The sequence below is a fragment of the Cervus elaphus genome, chromosome 7 (assembly GCF_910594005.1).
Source record: "Cervus elaphus chromosome 7, mCerEla1.1, whole genome shotgun sequence".
NCBI classification, from domain to species: Eukaryota; Metazoa; Chordata; class Mammalia; order Artiodactyla; family Cervidae; genus Cervus; species Cervus elaphus.
The window spans coordinates 11,630,055-11,648,485 of record NC_057821.1 but is presented as its reverse complement, the minus strand read 5'-3'; the positions used below and the strand labels follow the sequence as shown (position 1 = coordinate 11,648,485).

Below are 18,431 nucleotides of genomic sequence, written 5' to 3'. Positions count from 1 at the left end.
TACACACACACACACACACTGGGGAGGAAATACACACACACACACACACACACTGGGGAGGAAATACACACACACACATACACACACACACATACACACACACACACACACACACTGGGGAGGAAATACACACACACACACACACACACACCCTGAAGTAGGATGAAGAATATATTCCATCTCTAGTCTTCCCCATCTGTCTAGATTTTTTAAATCTATTTTTCTTTTGGCTATACTATTAATACTTTGTCTCTCTTCTCTGTGTACCAATTTAAGACTGTTCCCTAGATGGAATGTAACTATTAAGATGAAGAGAAACTGCTGGGAGATGAGGATACAGGGTGATGTATCAGATCTAAAGACCAAACAACATAGATGTTTACTTCAGTTGAAAAAGAACTTACAGATCACCCTGTTCCATCTTCCACCCAAATGCAAAACCTTTTTATATATGGAATAAAGCCTGTTTGTGTTAAAATATCAGTATTCATTTATCATACCAAATATATACTGAGAAATGGGAGAAATCCTCTGAAAATATTTTTAACAGGAAAAAAACATGAAGAAGAAAAAACATGATGCCATTGTTTATGAACCTAAAGAACTTCTGAATCCCTCTCCCAATGTAACAAATTGTTGCAAATCACTGTGGGTGAAATACAGTTTTCAGAATGCTTACATGACCCAACTTGTCAGCTCCCGGCCAGTTTCAGCCATGTCAAGGAACCCAGGTAAGATATTATTTGTATTAAACTAAGTTAAATATTCTATTTAGCTTGTATTTTTCCTGGTATTGAAGATATAAAATTGGGCACTGGAGTATTTAAATATTAAGAAGTAGTGTAAATCTATTCATCGAAGTTCTTACATAGTAAAAATCTAAAACTGACTTTGCTTCATGGTATAAATCTCCTACTTTCTATAAGCCCTGAATCACTGATGTGACAACTAATTAAGATGACCCCAAATTCACTAAAACAGATCAAATTCATCTTTTAATAAAAATATACCTTTAAGTTTGACCCGAAAATGTCTGCATTGTCAAGGTAAGGAAAATTCAGTGTAGGTTCCTTCTTGATATTGTCAATATAGGAAAGAACATGAGGGAAAGATAAACTTGAAATTTTGCTTTTCAAAAATGTATGATTCCTAAATGTCCCAAAATGTTGGAAAATTAAAGTGCTGTGTTTTGAAAAGCATTAAAGAATGTTGGAGTTAAATGCATGTGGTTTTAGACTTTTAGATTAAAAACATGCTAGACACCTGAAAGGATTTAATCTCAAACTATTTTCCACTTTAAAAGAATTACATGCCACTAAGAAAGTGGAAATTTCAAGCATCCTGATGAGACTCTGGCCACCACATCAAATATGGTATCCATTTTCTAAAAAGAACTCAATTGACCAAAATTTTGAATTTTCATCTGGACAGGTGTCAACAATGATATCTCCAAACCTGAGACTGTGTCACCTATGATTACCTTATAGAACATATATTTCGTTTTTCTAAGTTGAGATATAACTCGTACCATAAAGTTCAAACTTTTAAAACACACAATTCAGTGAAAGAAAGAAAGTGAAGTCGCTCAGTCGTGTGCGACTCTTTGCGACCCCATGGACTGTAGCCTACCAGAATTCTCCGTCCATGGGATTTTCCAGGCAAGAGTACTGGAGTGGGTTGCCATTTCCTTCTCCAGGGAATCTTCCCCACCCGGGGATCAAACCCGGGTCTCCTGCATTGTTGGCAGACGCTTTACTGAGCCACAATTCAGTAGCTTTTAGTATATTCACAAAGTTGTGCACTATTTTAGAACTTGTATTTTACTGCAAACCTTTTCCAATGTTTTCACACTCACTATATCACTTAATCCTCACCGATCCTTATGAAACTGAGGTGCACTGTGGGCGGTTGCCACATTTACCCCAAAAGTTTTCCTAATTAGTTTCACCTCAAAAAAAGCAGAAGCAGAGTGAGGAATTACTAATGCTACTACGTTTGAGTTAGAGTGACAGCCAATAGAGTTCTCGTTTTATTACGTATGTAAAATCTTATTTGTGTCTGGCATTTTTGTCTGGTGCGCCAACAGTGCGTGCAACGGCCGCCGGTTACCGCTCAGTCAGAGGCGGTAGCCGCCACAAGCCACGCCCCACCCCCACTCCCATTTCCTTCCCTCACAGGCTGAGCAAGAAGGAGCGCGTTTCTCTCCTTTTATCGCTGAAGGAATGGTGCTGAGCAGACTGAAGGGGGCAGTGTGAGAGACACTGAGTTATTATGACGTTGAGAACGCTAAAGCGTTCTCAGGGTCACTGGAGGGGTGGTGTACTCCGGATACGTGGCCTCCCTCCCTCTCAATCGGGTTTGAAGCAGACAGCGAACAAGGAGAGCCATCCCCCGCGCCAGAGACCGCCTCTGGGCACAGCGCGCCGTGTGCACTTCCCATTGGTCACAGCCGCTCACGTGACCTCTACTGCCAGCCCCGCCCTAAGGGTTTTTCCGGCCGCCAACCGGGTACCGGCCCCGCGTCTGAGAACAGCTGAGCGCGCAGGTCATCCAGATGTGGGAGGTCGCGTGGAGGACCCTGGGAAGCTCTCCTGCTGGGATCCTGATTGGATGGATGGACGGATTTCAGAGATAGATTAGATAGGTTAGATACATGTCCGACTCTTTGCGACCCCATGGACTGTAGCCCACCAGGCTCCTTTGTCCATGGGATTCTCCAGGCAAGAATACTGGAGTGGGTTGCCATTTTCTTCTCCAGGGAATCTTCCCGACCCAGGCACTTTAACCTCTGAGCCACCAGAGAAGCCCAAGTTAGATACAGGGAACTCTTAATGAAGAAGCTGATTGAGAAGATCCCTTTCTCCTCTTAGTGCTTTTGTCCCAGCCTGTAACACAGACTGAAAATGAAAATCACAAGCCATTGTTGGCTGGAAAGTGACTGGTTGAAGCCCAAACTTATCTCTGTTACTTTGGGGGCATCTACACTAGCCATTATGAAGAACTAAAGAGCCTCTTGATGAAAGTGAAAGAGGAGAGTGAAAAAGCTGGCTTAAAACTCAGTATTCAAAAAACTGAGATCATGGCATCTGGCCCCATTACTACATGGGATAGATAGGGAAACAATGGAAACAGTGACAGACTATTTACTTGGGCTCCAAAATCACTGCAGATGGTGACTGCAGCCATGAAAGTAAAAGATGCTTGCTCCTTGGAAGAAAAACTATGACCAACCTAGATAGCATATCAAAAAGCAGAAACATTATTTTGCTGACAAAGGTCTGTCTAGTCAAAGCTACCATTTTCCAGTAGTCATGTATGGATGTGAGAGTTGGACTATAAAGAAAGCTGAGCACTGAAGATTTGATGCTTTTGAACTGTTGGTGTTGGAGAAGACTCTTGAGAGTCCCTTGGATTGCAAGGAGATCAAACCAGTCAATCCTAAAGGAAATCAGTCCTGAATATTCACTGGAAGGACTGAAGCTGAAGCTCCAATACTTTGGCCACCTGATGTGAAGAACTGATTCATTGGAAAAGACCCTGATGCTGGGAAAGATTGAAGGTGGGAGAAGGGGACGACAGAGGATGTGATGGTTGGATGGCATCACCGACTCGATGGACATGAGTTTGAACAAGCTCTGGGAGTTGGTGATGGACAAGGAAGCCTGGCCATGCCACAGTCCATGGGGTCACAAAGAGTCGGACACGACTGAGAAACTGAACTCAACACTAGCCATATGAACATATCTGTTTGGTGCTGGCGGGGAGGAACCCATAGTATTTGTATGGAGAATGTGTGTGTGTGTGTGCACACGCATACACCTGCACTTAGTCATGTTCAACTCTTTGCGACCCTGACTATAGCCCACCATGCTCCTCTGTCCATTGGATTTTTCCAGGCAATAATACTGGAATAGGTTGCTATTTCCTCCTCTAGGGGATCTTCCCGGCCCAGGGATTGAACCTGCATCTCTTGGGTCTCCTGCATTGTCAGGAGGATTCTTTATCACTAGCACCACCTGGGAAGCCCATGTAGAACTAAAAGACATTTAGAAAAATTGAGGAGGTGGGTAGGATTTGGAGAAGTCTGGAGCAACCGTCCTGATATGTCGTTTAAGATAAACTAGACACTCTTGGGAAAACAAAAATGATTAAAAGTGGAAAGAGGCCCTGCCCACCTCTAAAAATGTAATAAGTATTGATAGGAAAAGTGTGTGCGTTCAGTCATGTCCAACTCTTTGTGACCCGTGGACTACAGCTTGCCAGGCTTCTCTGTTCATGGGGTTTTCCAGGCAAGAATACTGGAGTGGGTTGCCATTTCCTTCTCTATTGATAGGAAAGGGCAGAATTATATACACACACACACAGAAAAATTTCCTGGAAGTCCAACAGGACTCTGCACTTCCCATTGCAAGAAGCCCAGGTTCAATCCCTGATCGGAGAACGGAGATATCACAAGGTGTGGGGTGTGGCTGAAAAAGAATCTGTCAGCAATGAAAGAGACCCAGGTTCAACCCCTGGGTCAGGAAGATTCTCCCGAGAAGGGAATGGCAACCCACTTCAGTATTCTTGCCTGGAGAATACCATGGACAGAAGAGCCTGGTGATATAAATCCATGGGGTCACAAAGAGTCGGACACAACTGAGCAACTAACACAGAGACACTCATAGATATATAAGTAGCGTAAATGGGATATATTAATTGTAGAAGTCAGAAGAGGGTCCAGTTTTCAGCTTCTTTCTGCTTTATATATATATATATATATATGTATATATATACATATATATATATATAATTATCTCTCTAGTTGTGGTGCATGGGCTTCCGGTCGCAGGGGCTGCTTCCTGTTGCCAAGCATGGGCTCCAGGGCACAAGGGCTCCGTAGTTGTGGTGCATGGGCTTAGTTGCACCATGGCATGTGGGATCTTAGTTCCCAGACCAAGGATCAACCCTCGACCCCTGCACTGGCAGACAGATTCTTAACCGCTGGACCACCAAGAAAGTCCCTTGGATGCTTTTTGCTTTTTTTTTTTTTTTTTGATGCTCCTAAGGCTCACCATCTCTCTTTCCTCCTCTAGATGGACACATTGACTTTTGTTTGTTTGTTTGTTTTTTGACATTTTTTATTCATTAAAAAAAAATACTAGGGCCAACTATATTTTAGGCACTGCGTTACATACTCGGGCGACAATGGTGAACAAAAACTGTAACAGCCCCTTCCTCCCTGGCACAGATGGTCAGGTAAAGAAGGCAGACAGCAGTCAATCACATATACCAATGTTAAATGTAATGTGATAGGGTGCTAAGAGGTCCAGATGCTATAATGGGGCTTTGACCTAGGAGGGAGGTTAGAGAAGGCTTCCCTGGAGCTGTAACCCTGGACTGAGACCTGAGGGGGTTAAGGACGGTGCAAGTTGCAGGCAGAGGCAATGGATTGTGCAAGGGAGAGCTAGTAGCCTCTCCCCTTCCCATGACTGCTCATCTCACCCATTTCCACTAAAGACACACTGATCTTGCCTCTAAGTTCTCAAAAAACACTTTTTTCTTTTAATTCCAAATTCTTAGGGAGTTAACGGTAACCCATAATTACTGACAGACAATGTGTATCCAATAGGTAAGTATGCTGATACACACATCTAATATGCAGTATCATCTCTCTTATTTTGGACTTCCCAGATGGCACTAGTGGTAAAGAACACACCTGCCAATGCAGGAGACTCAAGAGGCGTGGGTTTGATCCCTGGGTCGGGAAGATTCCCTGGAGGAGGAAATGGCAACCCACTCCAGTATCCACACCTGGAAAATCCCGTGGACAGAGGAACCTGGCAGGTTATAGTCCATGGGGTCAAAAAGAGTTGGACATCACTGAGCACACACGCATTTGCCACACCGCAAGTGTTTCACCAGTAATTGTTCAGACATGCACGAAATACAAATAGTTGTTATGCTGAGTTCCAGAATACAAAACACACTTCTTGCTTTGAGCACAATCTTCTGTTGTGTCTTATCTCTAGGTCCTTCCTTCTCTGCCCCTTTGTCTACCCAGCTGGAATACCCAAGGCTTGTTAGCATTCTTATAGTTCCATTTCTCCCAGCGTCCATTACTGAAACTTACCCAACTTGTATTCTGTCTTCATACTGCAGATGCTAGATTTTGTACTTCCCAGGTGACAGTCAGTTAAAATGATAGTTGCAAATCATCATGCTTTTGATTGGCACAGGTAGGGCTGGTCCTAAATCCATTCTGAGGTTGATGATACTCATTTGGAAGGTCTCCCCACTCAGTTGCCCTTTCTTCTCTCCACTTGTTACGTTACAAAGGTAAAAGGTTCTGCAAATACTCTTCACATTCTCTTAAGGCTCTGGGGTTCAGGAGTGGTCACGGCCACCAATAAAGTCTGTAGGTACCGAAGTGATTTTTCCCTGAGAATAGTCATCTCCAAGTAATGAAATAGGGGATTAAAGCTGTGACTGCTTAAATCAGGCTGAGTGCCAACAAAAAAAAGTTGATCAGTTGGTCTAAGAAAGAAATGGAAATTTTTTTTCTAGCCAAACTGAAGATTATAACCCTGGAATAGCCTCTCAGAAAACTCTGTTCTGTCCATTAAAGGTCAAAGCACAGTTGTGTACATTTTTTAGACAGTATGCTGTACATTAAATGATGGATTGTTGACAGTTTACATAATCCAGATCTACAAGTAGTGAGTCATGGAAGTGAAAGTCGCTCAGTGAGTCCGACTCTTTGCGACTCTATTCCTTCTCCAGCGGATCTTCCCAATTCTTGAATTGAACTGGAGTCTTCTTCACTGAGACAGATTCTTTACCAACTGAGCTATCAGGGAAGCCCCGTTTAAACTTAAGCCACATCTTAACTGGCTTCTCATTTGCACCATAAACTTTCTGTATTACCTTTGTTTTCTGGACTTTCTCACTGCCTCTCCTCCACTGCTCACATGATTTGTAGTTATGATATCTTCAAGTTTCCCAAATTTTCAATCATGTTATGTCTTCAATCAAATCTCCCTTTCCTCGGGGACTTCTCTTTTAGAGCTGTAGTTACGATATCTTCAAGTTTCACAAATTTTCAGTCATGCTATGTCTTTGATCAAATCTCCCTTTCCTCGGGGACTTCCCTTCTAGAGCTGTTCTCTTGTTCCAATCTCATCACTATCAGGCCTGTCATCCTGGGACTTCCCTTCCCAGCGTCGGATTCACCTTTTGCTGATTTTGTTTTTTTCCCCTTGGTTTAGTCATACTCTGTTTCACTGGAAAACCTCCTCAAGAGGCTCCCTAAGAAATTGTTTATGGGAGAACAACTTCCTGAGTCCTTGCACGTCTGCAAATGCCTTTATTCACCCTTCACAAATTATTGAGAATTAGGTAGGCAGAGACTTCTAGGTTGAAAAGAATTTTTTATAAAATCCTCGAGGGTGGGAATTCCCTGGTGGTTGTGGTTAGGACTTGATGCTTTCACTGCCAAGGGCCAGGGTTCAACCTCTCTGGTTGGGGAACTAAGATCTTGGAAAGCACGTGGCATGACCAAAAAAAAAAAAAATTCTTGAGGGTATTAATTGTTCTGCCATATTCTAGAATCCATTACTGATGGGAAGTCAGTCATCAAACTAACCCATATTTCTCTTTGGAGATCTTTAGCATATTTAGCCAAAATGACATCTTTTGAAATGTCAGTATGGTCCAGAGGTGAGGATTTTATTTCCCCTTTTGTTGTCCTGAGAATTTGGTGGGGCTTTCTTTTTTCTTGGTGAGATGTTCTAATCTGGAGTTTGCGCTGGGAAGCTGTCTTATGCTATTTAACAATTTTCCTCCTCTATTTCTTTCTGTGACTGTTACTAATCACGTCCTGGTCTTTCCAGATTGGTTCTGTATATCACCTATCTTATCTCGCCTATTTAAAAATTCTGATTTTTTTTTCTGAGTGATTTTCTTTTCTCAGACAATCAATTGTATTTTTAATTTTAGCAATCATATTTTTAAAAACTGAAAGATTTTGTTGTAGGTTTAGTCTTTTTTCATAGCATTTTCTTTTGTTTCCTAAATGTAATATTGTCTTTTTTAATAAAGACATTTTTTTGATGTAGACCATTTTTAAAGTCTTTATTGAATTTGTTACAATATTGCTTCTGTTTTTATGTTTTGGTTTTTTGGCCACAGGCCTGTGGGATCCTAGCTCCCTGAGCAGGGATCAAACCCACAACCCCTGGGGAAGGTGAAGTCCTAACCACTGGATCGCCAGGGAAGTCGCTAAATGTAATATTTTCTTAAATCACTCTAAACATATACATTAGAACTTGTAAACATTCTCTTCTGTCTCCTGAATTACATCTGTTTTCTTCAGGATCACTATTTTGTTTTTTTATCTGGTATTTCTCTTTCATTCTATGGTTCTTCTCAGTTGCCTGGTGATCTATTATTAAAAAAAATACGACCAGTTAACTCGTGTGGGTTTTTTCTGCTGTTATGTGAAGACTGTTTTCCCAGTTGGTGGCAGTAGCTAACACTTATATAGTATTTGGGCTTCCCTGATAGCTCGGTTGGTAAAGAATCCGCCTGCAATGCAGGAGACCTAGGAAGATCCCCCCTGGAGAAGGGAAAGGCTACCCACTCCAGTATTCTGGCCTGGAGAATTCCATGGACAGAGGAGCCTGGTGGGCTACAGTCATTGGGGTCTGCATCGGACACGACTGAGCGACTTTCACTCACTCACTCATATAACATTTATCCATGTTCCAGGTGTGGTCCTGCACAGATTAAATGTATTAACTCACTTAATCATTTCAACAACCCCTCTACAAGGTAGTTACTATGGTATCTCATTAAGTTTGTGCTGTGTGCTCAGTCGTGTCGGACTCTGCGACCCCATGGACCGTATCCCACCAGGCTCCTCTGTCCGTGGAATTCCCCAGGCAAGAATGCTGGAGTGGGTTGCCATTTCCTTCTCTGCTCACTAAGTTTAATATTCCATCAATTGTAAAATGTACTATAATTTTGCTTCCTACTAAGAAAATAAACAATGCTGTTGGAATATGACATGCTGCTGCTGCTAAGTCACTTCAGTCGTGTCCGACTCTGTGCGACCTCATAGATGGCAGCCCACCAGGCTCTGTCATAGACTATAAAACACATTCTCTTTTAGAGGCATTATAAAATCTTAGAATTGATAATATATTACCATTCCCATTTTACAGTTGAAGAAATGAAGGCATAGAGATTAAATAACTTTCCCAGGTTACATAGTTTTATCTATAGATTTTACATGTGAACCCAAATGATTTGGCTTCAGAATCTTACCATTATGCCTCACTGCTTCCCAGGGCTCCTCACTGAATGGGGACTCATCTAGGGGGTCTGAACTGGGGGAGTTTTAGGGTGATGAGTTAGGGAAGCTGACTTTCTGGCCCCAGGTCCCTCAAATGCCAGAACAAGGAGACCTTTGACCTGAGGCATCAACATTCATAAAGAAGTTTTAGCTCTCTCCACAAGATTTGTTCTCCTGTTAGAGAAGCGTGGTCTGGATTTTTTACCTGAAATCTGATGGGTCCAGTGGCTGGGGCTGTCAAGGGTACCAAGTGGTACAGTAGATCCTCATCAGAATTCTAGTCAATGACATGTTTCCCTTTCCCAGCTTCCGGGTCCTGGTGAGTTAAGGGGCTTCCTATCATGGGTTCTTGGCACTTTCTCTTTCTGGCTCATTTGTCTGTATCTTGTCTTCTCTTCTTTCTGCCTTCTAGAAACACATATAGATCTCTCATCTGCTGTTGACTCTGCTTCCCGTTCTTTGCACTGTTGCAGTTTTACTCTTTTTTATACTTTCATTTTGGTGGGGTCTTGGGAGGGACAGGAGAAATGGAAAGGTCAATGCTTGTGCTCAGTCTTAAACCAGAAAGCCCTAGATCTCTATTTTTTATTGAATAAAGTCAATATTATAAAAAGATGACCACCATCTGAGACAATAAAATATTCACATTATAGCTGGCAGTGGAAAAGCACTTACAAAACCTTAAAGTCATATTTGCTTAAAAGTTTTCCTAAGTGCAACTGAAAGAACCTTTTGTATGTTGATACAACATTTTTTAAAGTCCCAATACATTGAGGCTTGTTATTTGCTTTATGAAGGAATTATTCTTTTGAAAAGATTAATGATGAGATTTTTCCAAATTCCCCACTAGGTCATTTAGATGACAAGTTTTATTTTCAGAATTCTATGTGGATATGTATATGTCCACACAATTTTTGGCATAAAGTGAGATAATTTTTCCTTTTGGATATTAAAAATTCAGTATTGGAATATAATAGAGCACTTGAAATGTGGTCAGTGCAATTGAGAAACTGATTTTAAGTTTTACTTAATTTTAATTAAGTTAAAAAAACCCTGATACTTGATTTAGTTGTTGGAACTAAATTTAGGTATATGTGGAACAACTTGGATATATGAATTTACTTTTTAATTGTAAACTTCATGAAATCTAAATACAAATCAACACTTCATGAAATAAAATACAAGGATTTCCAATGAAATTAGTTAATATCGGGATTGAGATGTGTTGTAAGTATAAAATAAATACTGGATTTTGAAAGCTTAGAAAAGTGCGAAACATATCACTAATAATTTTATATTGATTATATGTCATAATACTTTGGATACACTGTCTTAAGTAAAATACATTACTAAAATTATTTTTTACCTGATTTTACCACTAGAAAAATTAAAATTTATATATAGCTTGAATTATATTTCTACTGGACAGAGCTATTTATTCCAATGCAAGGCTTTGCTTTCAATAATCACTATGATGATGGTATTTCATTCCTCTCGTTGTCTAAGACAGTTTTAAGTGACTAGTGGTGAGTGATAGTTAATGCAGTTATCTCTTTGAACCCTTTTCTATCAATGTAGATCACAATCCACCTTCTCAGCCCAAGGAGGATAGTGTTGGCCAGAGCCATCACCGGGAGGAAATAATTCACAAGTTGGCCGTGCAGCTGAGAAACATTGGGGACAGCATTGAGCAGAGAATGGTGCGAGAGGTGAGACTTAAATTTCTCCAGCAAGGGCCTAGCAGGAAAGAGCAAACAGAACAATGGGTGCCAAATAGCTGGAATGCCCAGGAATTAGCAGAACACATGGATTAATAATGTCCAGATTACCAAGCATGAGATCTGAAAATTGAGAAACTGAGCCAACGCCAGTATTTGATTTCACATTTGCCTCGCAAAACTGGTCCACAGACCAGCAGCATCAGCATTATTTGGCAGCTGACCAGTGCAAAATCTTGAATCCCAGCCCACAGCTCTGGCATCAGAATTTACCATTTTGCACACACCCTTGGGGTTCTGAGTTGTAAATGTGAGAAACTTTGCCTCACACTCTCATACTAGGATGCATGTGAGAATCATCTGTGGAGTTTTAAGACCTATAGATGCTAGACCCCACCTTGAGAGATGAGTCCAGGTGAATGTAATGCTCCATCATGGAGGAGAACCTTTGACTTAGATTATGGTTATCCTCCTTGAACCAACCCAGGTTATGCTCTAAGCCCAGCTCTCCCTGATTTCTTTGTTTCTCCTGATTATTATAAGAAGTAATAAGGGAAAACATAAAGATTACTGTTTTAAATCCTGTGAAAGTGTTAGTCGCTCAGTCATGTCTGACTCTTTGTGATCCCATGGACTGTATAGCTCACCAGGTTCCTCTGTCCATGGAATTCTCCAGGTAAGAATACTGGAGTGGGTAGCTGTTCCCTTCTTGAAGGGATCTTCCTGACCCAGGGATAAAATCCTGGTCTCCCGCATTGCAGAAGATTCTTTACCAGCTGAGTCACCAGGGAAGCCCAAATTTTAGGCGCGATGAAATCCATGGCCAACTTAGTTTTCCTCCAGAACAACCTGTAACTGGCAGCAGAAAGAGAATAACCATGTGGGGCTCTGTGCTAGGACAGGTGGCTGACCCTTGCAGCCCAACTTCTTGCCCTTAAATTCATCACAGGACAAGTACCTGTGGCGATTTCTTGTTTATCCCTGCTGCTGCCATCATGCTCACCTCAGGGAGTGCCAGGCCTCCTCCTATGCTCTGGTTCAAATGTGGCAGTACTCAGCCATCCCCTCAAGTAAAACATTCCCGGAGACAAAACAAGAACAGAAGGTTCCAACAATAACGTTACTAAAAGTAAGAAGAAAATAATCACACAAAATATTGATAGACTGATTTTGTGCAAATATTTATTGAGTACCTACTATGTACCAGACTCAGTCCCAGGTATTGACAGACCAAGTTCACTCAAACAAATACTTATTGAGTGTTTCCTATATGCCAGACTCAGTTCCAGGCAGAGAGCAGGACGGAAGATGAGCCTACTCTCATAGGACTCATAACATAGGAGAGGGACGAACAGTGAAGTGGATGACTAGACTGCTGGGGATACTGAGTGATGGAGATGACTCTGAACGGGCCGTCAGGAAAGGCTTCTCTGAGGAGGTGATATTTGAGCAGAGACTGGAAGTGAGCCAGGGGAATACCTGGGGAGAAAGTGTTCCAGACAGAGGGAACTGGGAGTGCCAAGCCCTTGGCATAGAAACAGGCATAAGGAACAGCAAGGAGGCCAGAATGGCTGAGCGGGGTGGGTGTTGATGTCCAGTGGCTGGCCTCTGTCTTAGGAGTGGTGGTAAAAGGTGTTTGGGTTTTACCCTAAGTGTTTATAAGAGAAGCTTCTGGGGAGGGAGAGTAGAAGAGTGCCATGTTCTGATTTATATTTAGAATGAAGCCAGTAGACTGTTCTGAACATTGAGTGAGATAATTCCATGGAAAATGATCAGTACATGTTATCAAAGCCAACAACTTAATTTGTTTTTGGCCTTATTTGAGTTGAACACTTCTTGGCCGTGTATCATTTATTACAGAGCACTCACGGTACTCTCCACCTTCCTCCAATGCTTCAGTTTCTTCTGCAGTTTTCACTGATGACTGTGCTTTAAGAATTACAGGCAAGTCCTTAGTTCACCTTTTCTGCTTCTTTATCAGCTAGCACTCTGAATACTCCTGGTTCCTTCTAATTTTTCCTCTGGAGAAAGCAGAATAGGAAAAATCACAAGCACCTATTTTCTACATTTATCTCAACTTAATCGGGAAGTCACTTCTCCATGTCACCTCCTCTTCCATTTTCCTTTTCTTCCTTTCCCTTACCTCTTTTTTTTTTTTTGGTAATGATTTTTTTCCCCTTACCTTGTAAGCTGTAATTTATTTATGTCTTAAATTTACCTCTGCAGCTTAATAAATTAATACTTTTCTTCCTTTTTAAAAAATAACCTTATTAAGAAAATCCACATGTCATACAATTCATCCATTTAAACAGTATAATAAGTGCTTTATGTTTATTCATAGAGTTGTACAGCCATCATTATAATCAATTTTAGAACGGTTTCATCACCCCAGTAAGACACTCCAAACCCAATAGTAGTCCCTTCTCATCTCCTCCCATTTTTCCTTCCAGCCTCACCAATCTATGTTCTCTCTCTATGGATTTGCCTATTCTGAAATTTCATATAAGGGGATTAACATGTGGTCTTTATGTCTGACTTCTTTCGCTTCAGTTCAGTTCAGTTGCTCAGTTATGTCCGACTCTTTGTGACCCCATGGACTGCAGTACACCAGGCTTTCCTGTCCATCACCAACTCCCAGAGCTTACTCAAACTCATGTCCATCGAGTCGGTGATGCCATCCAACCATCTCATCCTCTGTGGTCCCCTTCTCACTTAACACAATGTTTTTTTCAAGGTTCATCCATGTTGTAGCATGAATCAATGCTTCATTTCTTTTATTGATGAATAATATTCCATTGTATGTATATATATCACTTTATTCATCAGTTGATGAACGTTTGGGTTGTTTCCACTTTTTGACTATTATAAATAATGATGCTATGGACATGTGTGTGGAAGTTTTTGTGTAGATGAGTGTTTTCAGTTTTTTTTGAGTACATACATAGGAGTGGAATTGCTGAGTCATATGACAACTTTATCTTTTTGAGAAACTTCCAGACTGTTTTCCAAAGTGGCTGTACTATTTTATATTGTGGCCCACCAGCAAGGTATGAGGGATCCTCTTTTTCCACATTCTTGTCAAAATTAGTTAACTGTCTTTTTGATTATAGCCAGCCTAGCAGGTATGAAGTAGAATCATATTGTAAGTTTAATTTGCACTTCCCTGATAGTTAATGTTGTGCATCTTTTCACATGCTTGTTGGTTATTTATATAAATCTCTGGAGAAATGTCTATTCAGATTTTTTGCCCATTTTAAAATTGGGTTGTATTTTAATTATTGAGTTGTAGGAGCTCTTTATATGGGCCTGCCAAGTGGCGCGAGTGGTAAAGAACCCGCTTGCCAATGCAGGAGACGTCAGAGATGTGGGTTTGATCCCTGGGTCAGGAAGACCCCCTCGAGGAGGGCATGGCAACCCACTCCAGTATTCTTGCCTAGAGAATCCCATGGACAGAGGAGCCTGGAGGCCTATGGCCCATAGTGTCACAGGGGCGCCCATGACTGAAGCAACTTAGCACCGCACGGCAGCACAGTTCTTTATATATGCTGAATATAAGTCCCTTATCAGATATGTTATTTGCAAATATTTTCTCCCATTCTGAAGGTTGTCTTTCATCTTGACAGTGTTCTTTGAAGTGCAAAAGTTTTAACTTTGATGAATTTCAACTCACCTATTTTTCTTTTGTGGCTAGTGCTTTTGGGTCATACCTAAGAAATCATCATGAAGATTTATGCCTATGGTTTTTTTCAAGAGCTTTAGAATTTTAGCTCTTAAATTCGGAGCTAATTTTTATATATGGTATGAGTTATAAGTTCATTTTATAACTCCAACCATGGTCGAAAGCAAAGACCTCAGCTTTGAATGTTAACCATGAATATTAGACCTTCACTTCCAACCATGCTCATGAGTGATGGACAGGGAGGCCTGCCATGCTACGGTTCATGGGGTCGCAAAGAGTCAGACACAACTGAGTGACTGAACTGAACTGATAAGTTCATCTTCATTCTTTTGCATATGGGTATTGTCACAGCACATCTGTTGAAAAGAGTACTCTTCCTACTGAATTGCCTTGGCACCCTTGTCAAAAATCAACTGACTATAAACTGGGGCTTTATTTCTGGACTCTCAATTCTATTCCATTGATCTATGTCTATACTTATACCTGCCCTAGCTTTTCTTGCAATGTTTTACAAAGCTGGCTTTGACCTAGACTTTTAAAGTAATCTTTCTTGTATTGAAAATTGTCATGTAGGGCACTTCAAATAGACCACAGAATATTTAAAAAATAATTTTAAAAATTCCTCCTTAGTTTGACTCTAAAATGCTAAAAGGCTTTACTCTGCTGCTTCCAGGCTTAACTCAAGTAAGCTTAACAAAATTTTGAATCTGGCATGGTATATTTCTTTCATATGCAATCATTTATTCACATTTTATACTTTGTTTAATCAAGTGGTCTCATTGATTCTCCAGATGTCTTCCTGCTTTTGATGAATTTAAAGAAACTTTGATTCTTGCTCTTGGAACTCCCTGGCAAGGAGCACACCAAGGTGTATTTTTGTCTGCTTAATTGATTGTCCTCAATCTATCACATAGCTTGACTTCTTATTCTTTTCACTTAAGCAAGTGTTTGGTGTTTTCAAATAGGCCTTGATTCTCAACCTATTTTGCCATCTAGTTTTGAGGGGTTTTGATTCAAAGACCTGTTTTTTTTTAATCTGGGGCATGTAATTTTCCTAGCTATGAAGTATGTTTTAAAACAGTTGTTCTATGCTTTTAGTATCTTAAATGCACCTTTGAAATTTTTCTCCACAGGACTCTATCCTGGGTCCTAGAAACTGCCCTCTCCCTGACCCTATAGGCCTAGGAGTGGCAATAACTCTGTTGTTAGGCCACCTTTACGCCTCCTCCCACTTTTGTAAAGTGTCTTCATCTGACCCTGTATTATCCTAATTTGAGAGTGTCATCTGTTTTCTCTGGGACCTTGACAGTAATGTATAAGAAATTTCTTAAGTTTGTTAGAAGGACAGGTGGGAAATGAACATTTACTAAACCTTTTCTTTCAGGTACTCTGGGATACTCTTATTTCTTTCATTTAATTTTCCAAATAACCCTATGAATTAGTGGAATCGGTATATCAGAAGCATTTGAGGTTCAGCAAGATTAGATAACCTATCCAAGGTTACTCAGCCACTAAGTGGCAAAACTAGAATTTAAATATATGAGCATCTGACTCAGTGCTCTATACATTTTCTTGTCTGCTTTGCTGAAAGGAAATTCAATTTTTCTTTTTTTAATTAAAATATTTTTAATTTTAATTTTTTGGCTGTGGCATGTGGGATCTTAGTTCCCTGAGTAGGGATTGAACCTGTGCCCCCTGCAGTGGAAGCCCAGAGTCTTAATCACGAACCACTGGACCACTGTCAAAGTTCCTCAATTTTTTCAATTGATATCAATTATAGAAGGGAAAAACAAGTCCTTTCATGGTTTCCAGTTACAGTGGTATTTACTTATGAGCTTCCCCGCTGGCTCAGTGATAAAGAATCTGCCTGCAATGTAGGAAATGCAGGAGATACAGGTTTGATCCCTAGGTCAGGAAGATCCCCTGGAGGAGGGGGTATGGCAACCCACTCCAGTATTCTTGTCAGGAAAATCCCATGGACAGAGGAGCTGGTGGGCTACAGTCCATGGGGCTGCAAGAGTCAGACACAACTGAAGCGACTGAGCACACACCAGAAACCTCTGAGGTCTTTGCTTACAACCATGCTCACACTCACCCCCTCTTCACCATCTAAAGTCCATTCTTCCAGCCCCAAAGCAGACTCCCTTGGTTCTTTGGGAGGACTAAGAAAGTGCTCTGGGAAGCCAGAGGAAGAGGTTAATCAACCTGGAAAAGAGTGCCCAATTTGCTGATGGTGAAAATGGGAAAAGATGTCCAGAGGAAAACTTCCCCAGGTTCTGTGGATGGTACGGACATCATGAACAAACCAAGATATTCTTCCACTCAGACACTTCACAAAGCAGCCCGAGAAGCAAGTTTGTGGCACTGACTGAATTAATATTAATACTGAATTTCTAACTTTGGATTATTTTATCGCCTTTTAAAAAAACTCACCCTCCCTTTCTTGCTCTCTTTTTAAACAGAACTTTCAGCAAGAAGGCAGAGATATCCTGGCTCACTATGTCTTCGTTTTCTTTGGAGGAGTTCACATGCTGCTGCGCTTTCTCTGGAACAACCATTTGATGTAGAAGGGACGTAAACAGCAGGCTCTGCTTTCCTTCTACCCTCTGAGAAAACATGAATCCCACCGGGGCAGATGCAAAGAAGACCCTTCTCCTCCTCCTCTCTCTTTCACCCATCATTGTTGCTTTTGTCTGGTTTGTTGAAGAACTGTGGACCCACTGGTCATTTGTCTGTTGTTGTCTGGCCAACCAGCGATGAGACGTCTGTGATGGTCTCATAGTGGAGCCCAAGGAACTTAGGAACCCAGGAGGCCTTACTGCTTAGGAAACACCAGCACTGTGGATAGCCCCAGTGCTCCTTATAAGGAAACCTTGTAAGGGAACCTCCCATGAGTGCCACTGAACCTCATTCCCAAACCAGAGGTCACAGAAATGGGTACGTTCTCCTGGGCCCCCGCCCTGGGTAGCAGGCCCTCCAGTGAGCCGTTGGCTTCATTGTCGTTGCCTGTGTCCAGATCTGTAGCGCCTGTCCTCTTTTTACCGTTCTGTCTACCTCATATTCCCTCCCTCCACCCTCTGAGAAGCATGACGAGTGTTAAGAAAGTTTGCTGTTATAAACTCTAAGTTCTGTTTTGAGTTCTTTGTAGGAAAAGTGTTATTTTAGAAAGTTAATAATTAAAAATGAAATAAATATGGTTATTTTATTGAGCATGAAACACCTGTGCACATTTCTTTTGTGAAGGAGGGATTCCCCTTGTTTCTGCTCATACAAGTTCATAATTTTGTAGTTTGATCATACATAGTGTTGTCTTTGTCCTTCCAAAGGGAAATGGTCCCATCTTTTTAAGTCCATCTCAGGCAATGCCTATCATCACCTATGTTTTGGCTTCCCTAAAATATCTTCTTTATTTTTTAACTCTTTTGAGTATGTATTTATTCACTTATATGTTTAAAAAATCAAAACCATATAGGAACATTTACAATGAAAACACTTGCTCTTATTTGCTTTCCTGAATTCTAGTTATAAGTTTGTTACATACCCTTCCAGAGTTTCTTTGTACAAATACCTGCCTGGAAATAAATACATGCCTGGAAGAAAAGCTATAACAAACCTAGGTCCGTACAGTCAAAGCTATGGTTTTTCCAGGAGTCATGTACAGATGTGAGAGTTGGACCATAAAGTAGGCTGAGCACTGAAG

General features: G+C 41.0%; 1 protein-coding gene across 1 annotated transcript; it reads left to right on the top strand.

Annotated features, from left to right (window-relative positions):
• The first annotated feature begins 559 nt into the window (after positions 1-559).
• Positions 560-17,561, top strand: PXT1 (peroxisomal testis enriched protein 1). The gene is made up of 3 exons (XM_043908704.1): positions 560-731; positions 10,913-11,043; positions 17,194-17,561. Exons 1-3 carry the CDS (start codon positions 560-562, stop codon positions 17,296-17,298), a joined length of 408 nt encoding a protein of 135 aa, XP_043764639.1. The 3' UTR covers positions 17,299-17,561.
• Positions 17,562-18,431: the final 870 nt, after the last annotated feature.

Excerpts from the sequence above, each read along its gene's own strand:
- PXT1 (XM_043908704.1), top strand. The coding sequence starts at position 560 with ATGAAGAAGAAAAAACATGATGCCATTGTTTATGAACCTAAAGAACTT. Across the intron at positions 732-10,912 it reads AGCCATGTCAAGGAACCCAG|ATCACAATCCACCTTCTCAG; the intron begins GTAAGATATTAT and ends CTATCAATGTAG. Across the intron at positions 11,044-17,193 it reads AGCAGAGAATGGTGCGAGAG|AACTTTCAGCAAGAAGGCAG; the intron begins GTGAGACTTAAA and ends CTTTTTAAACAG.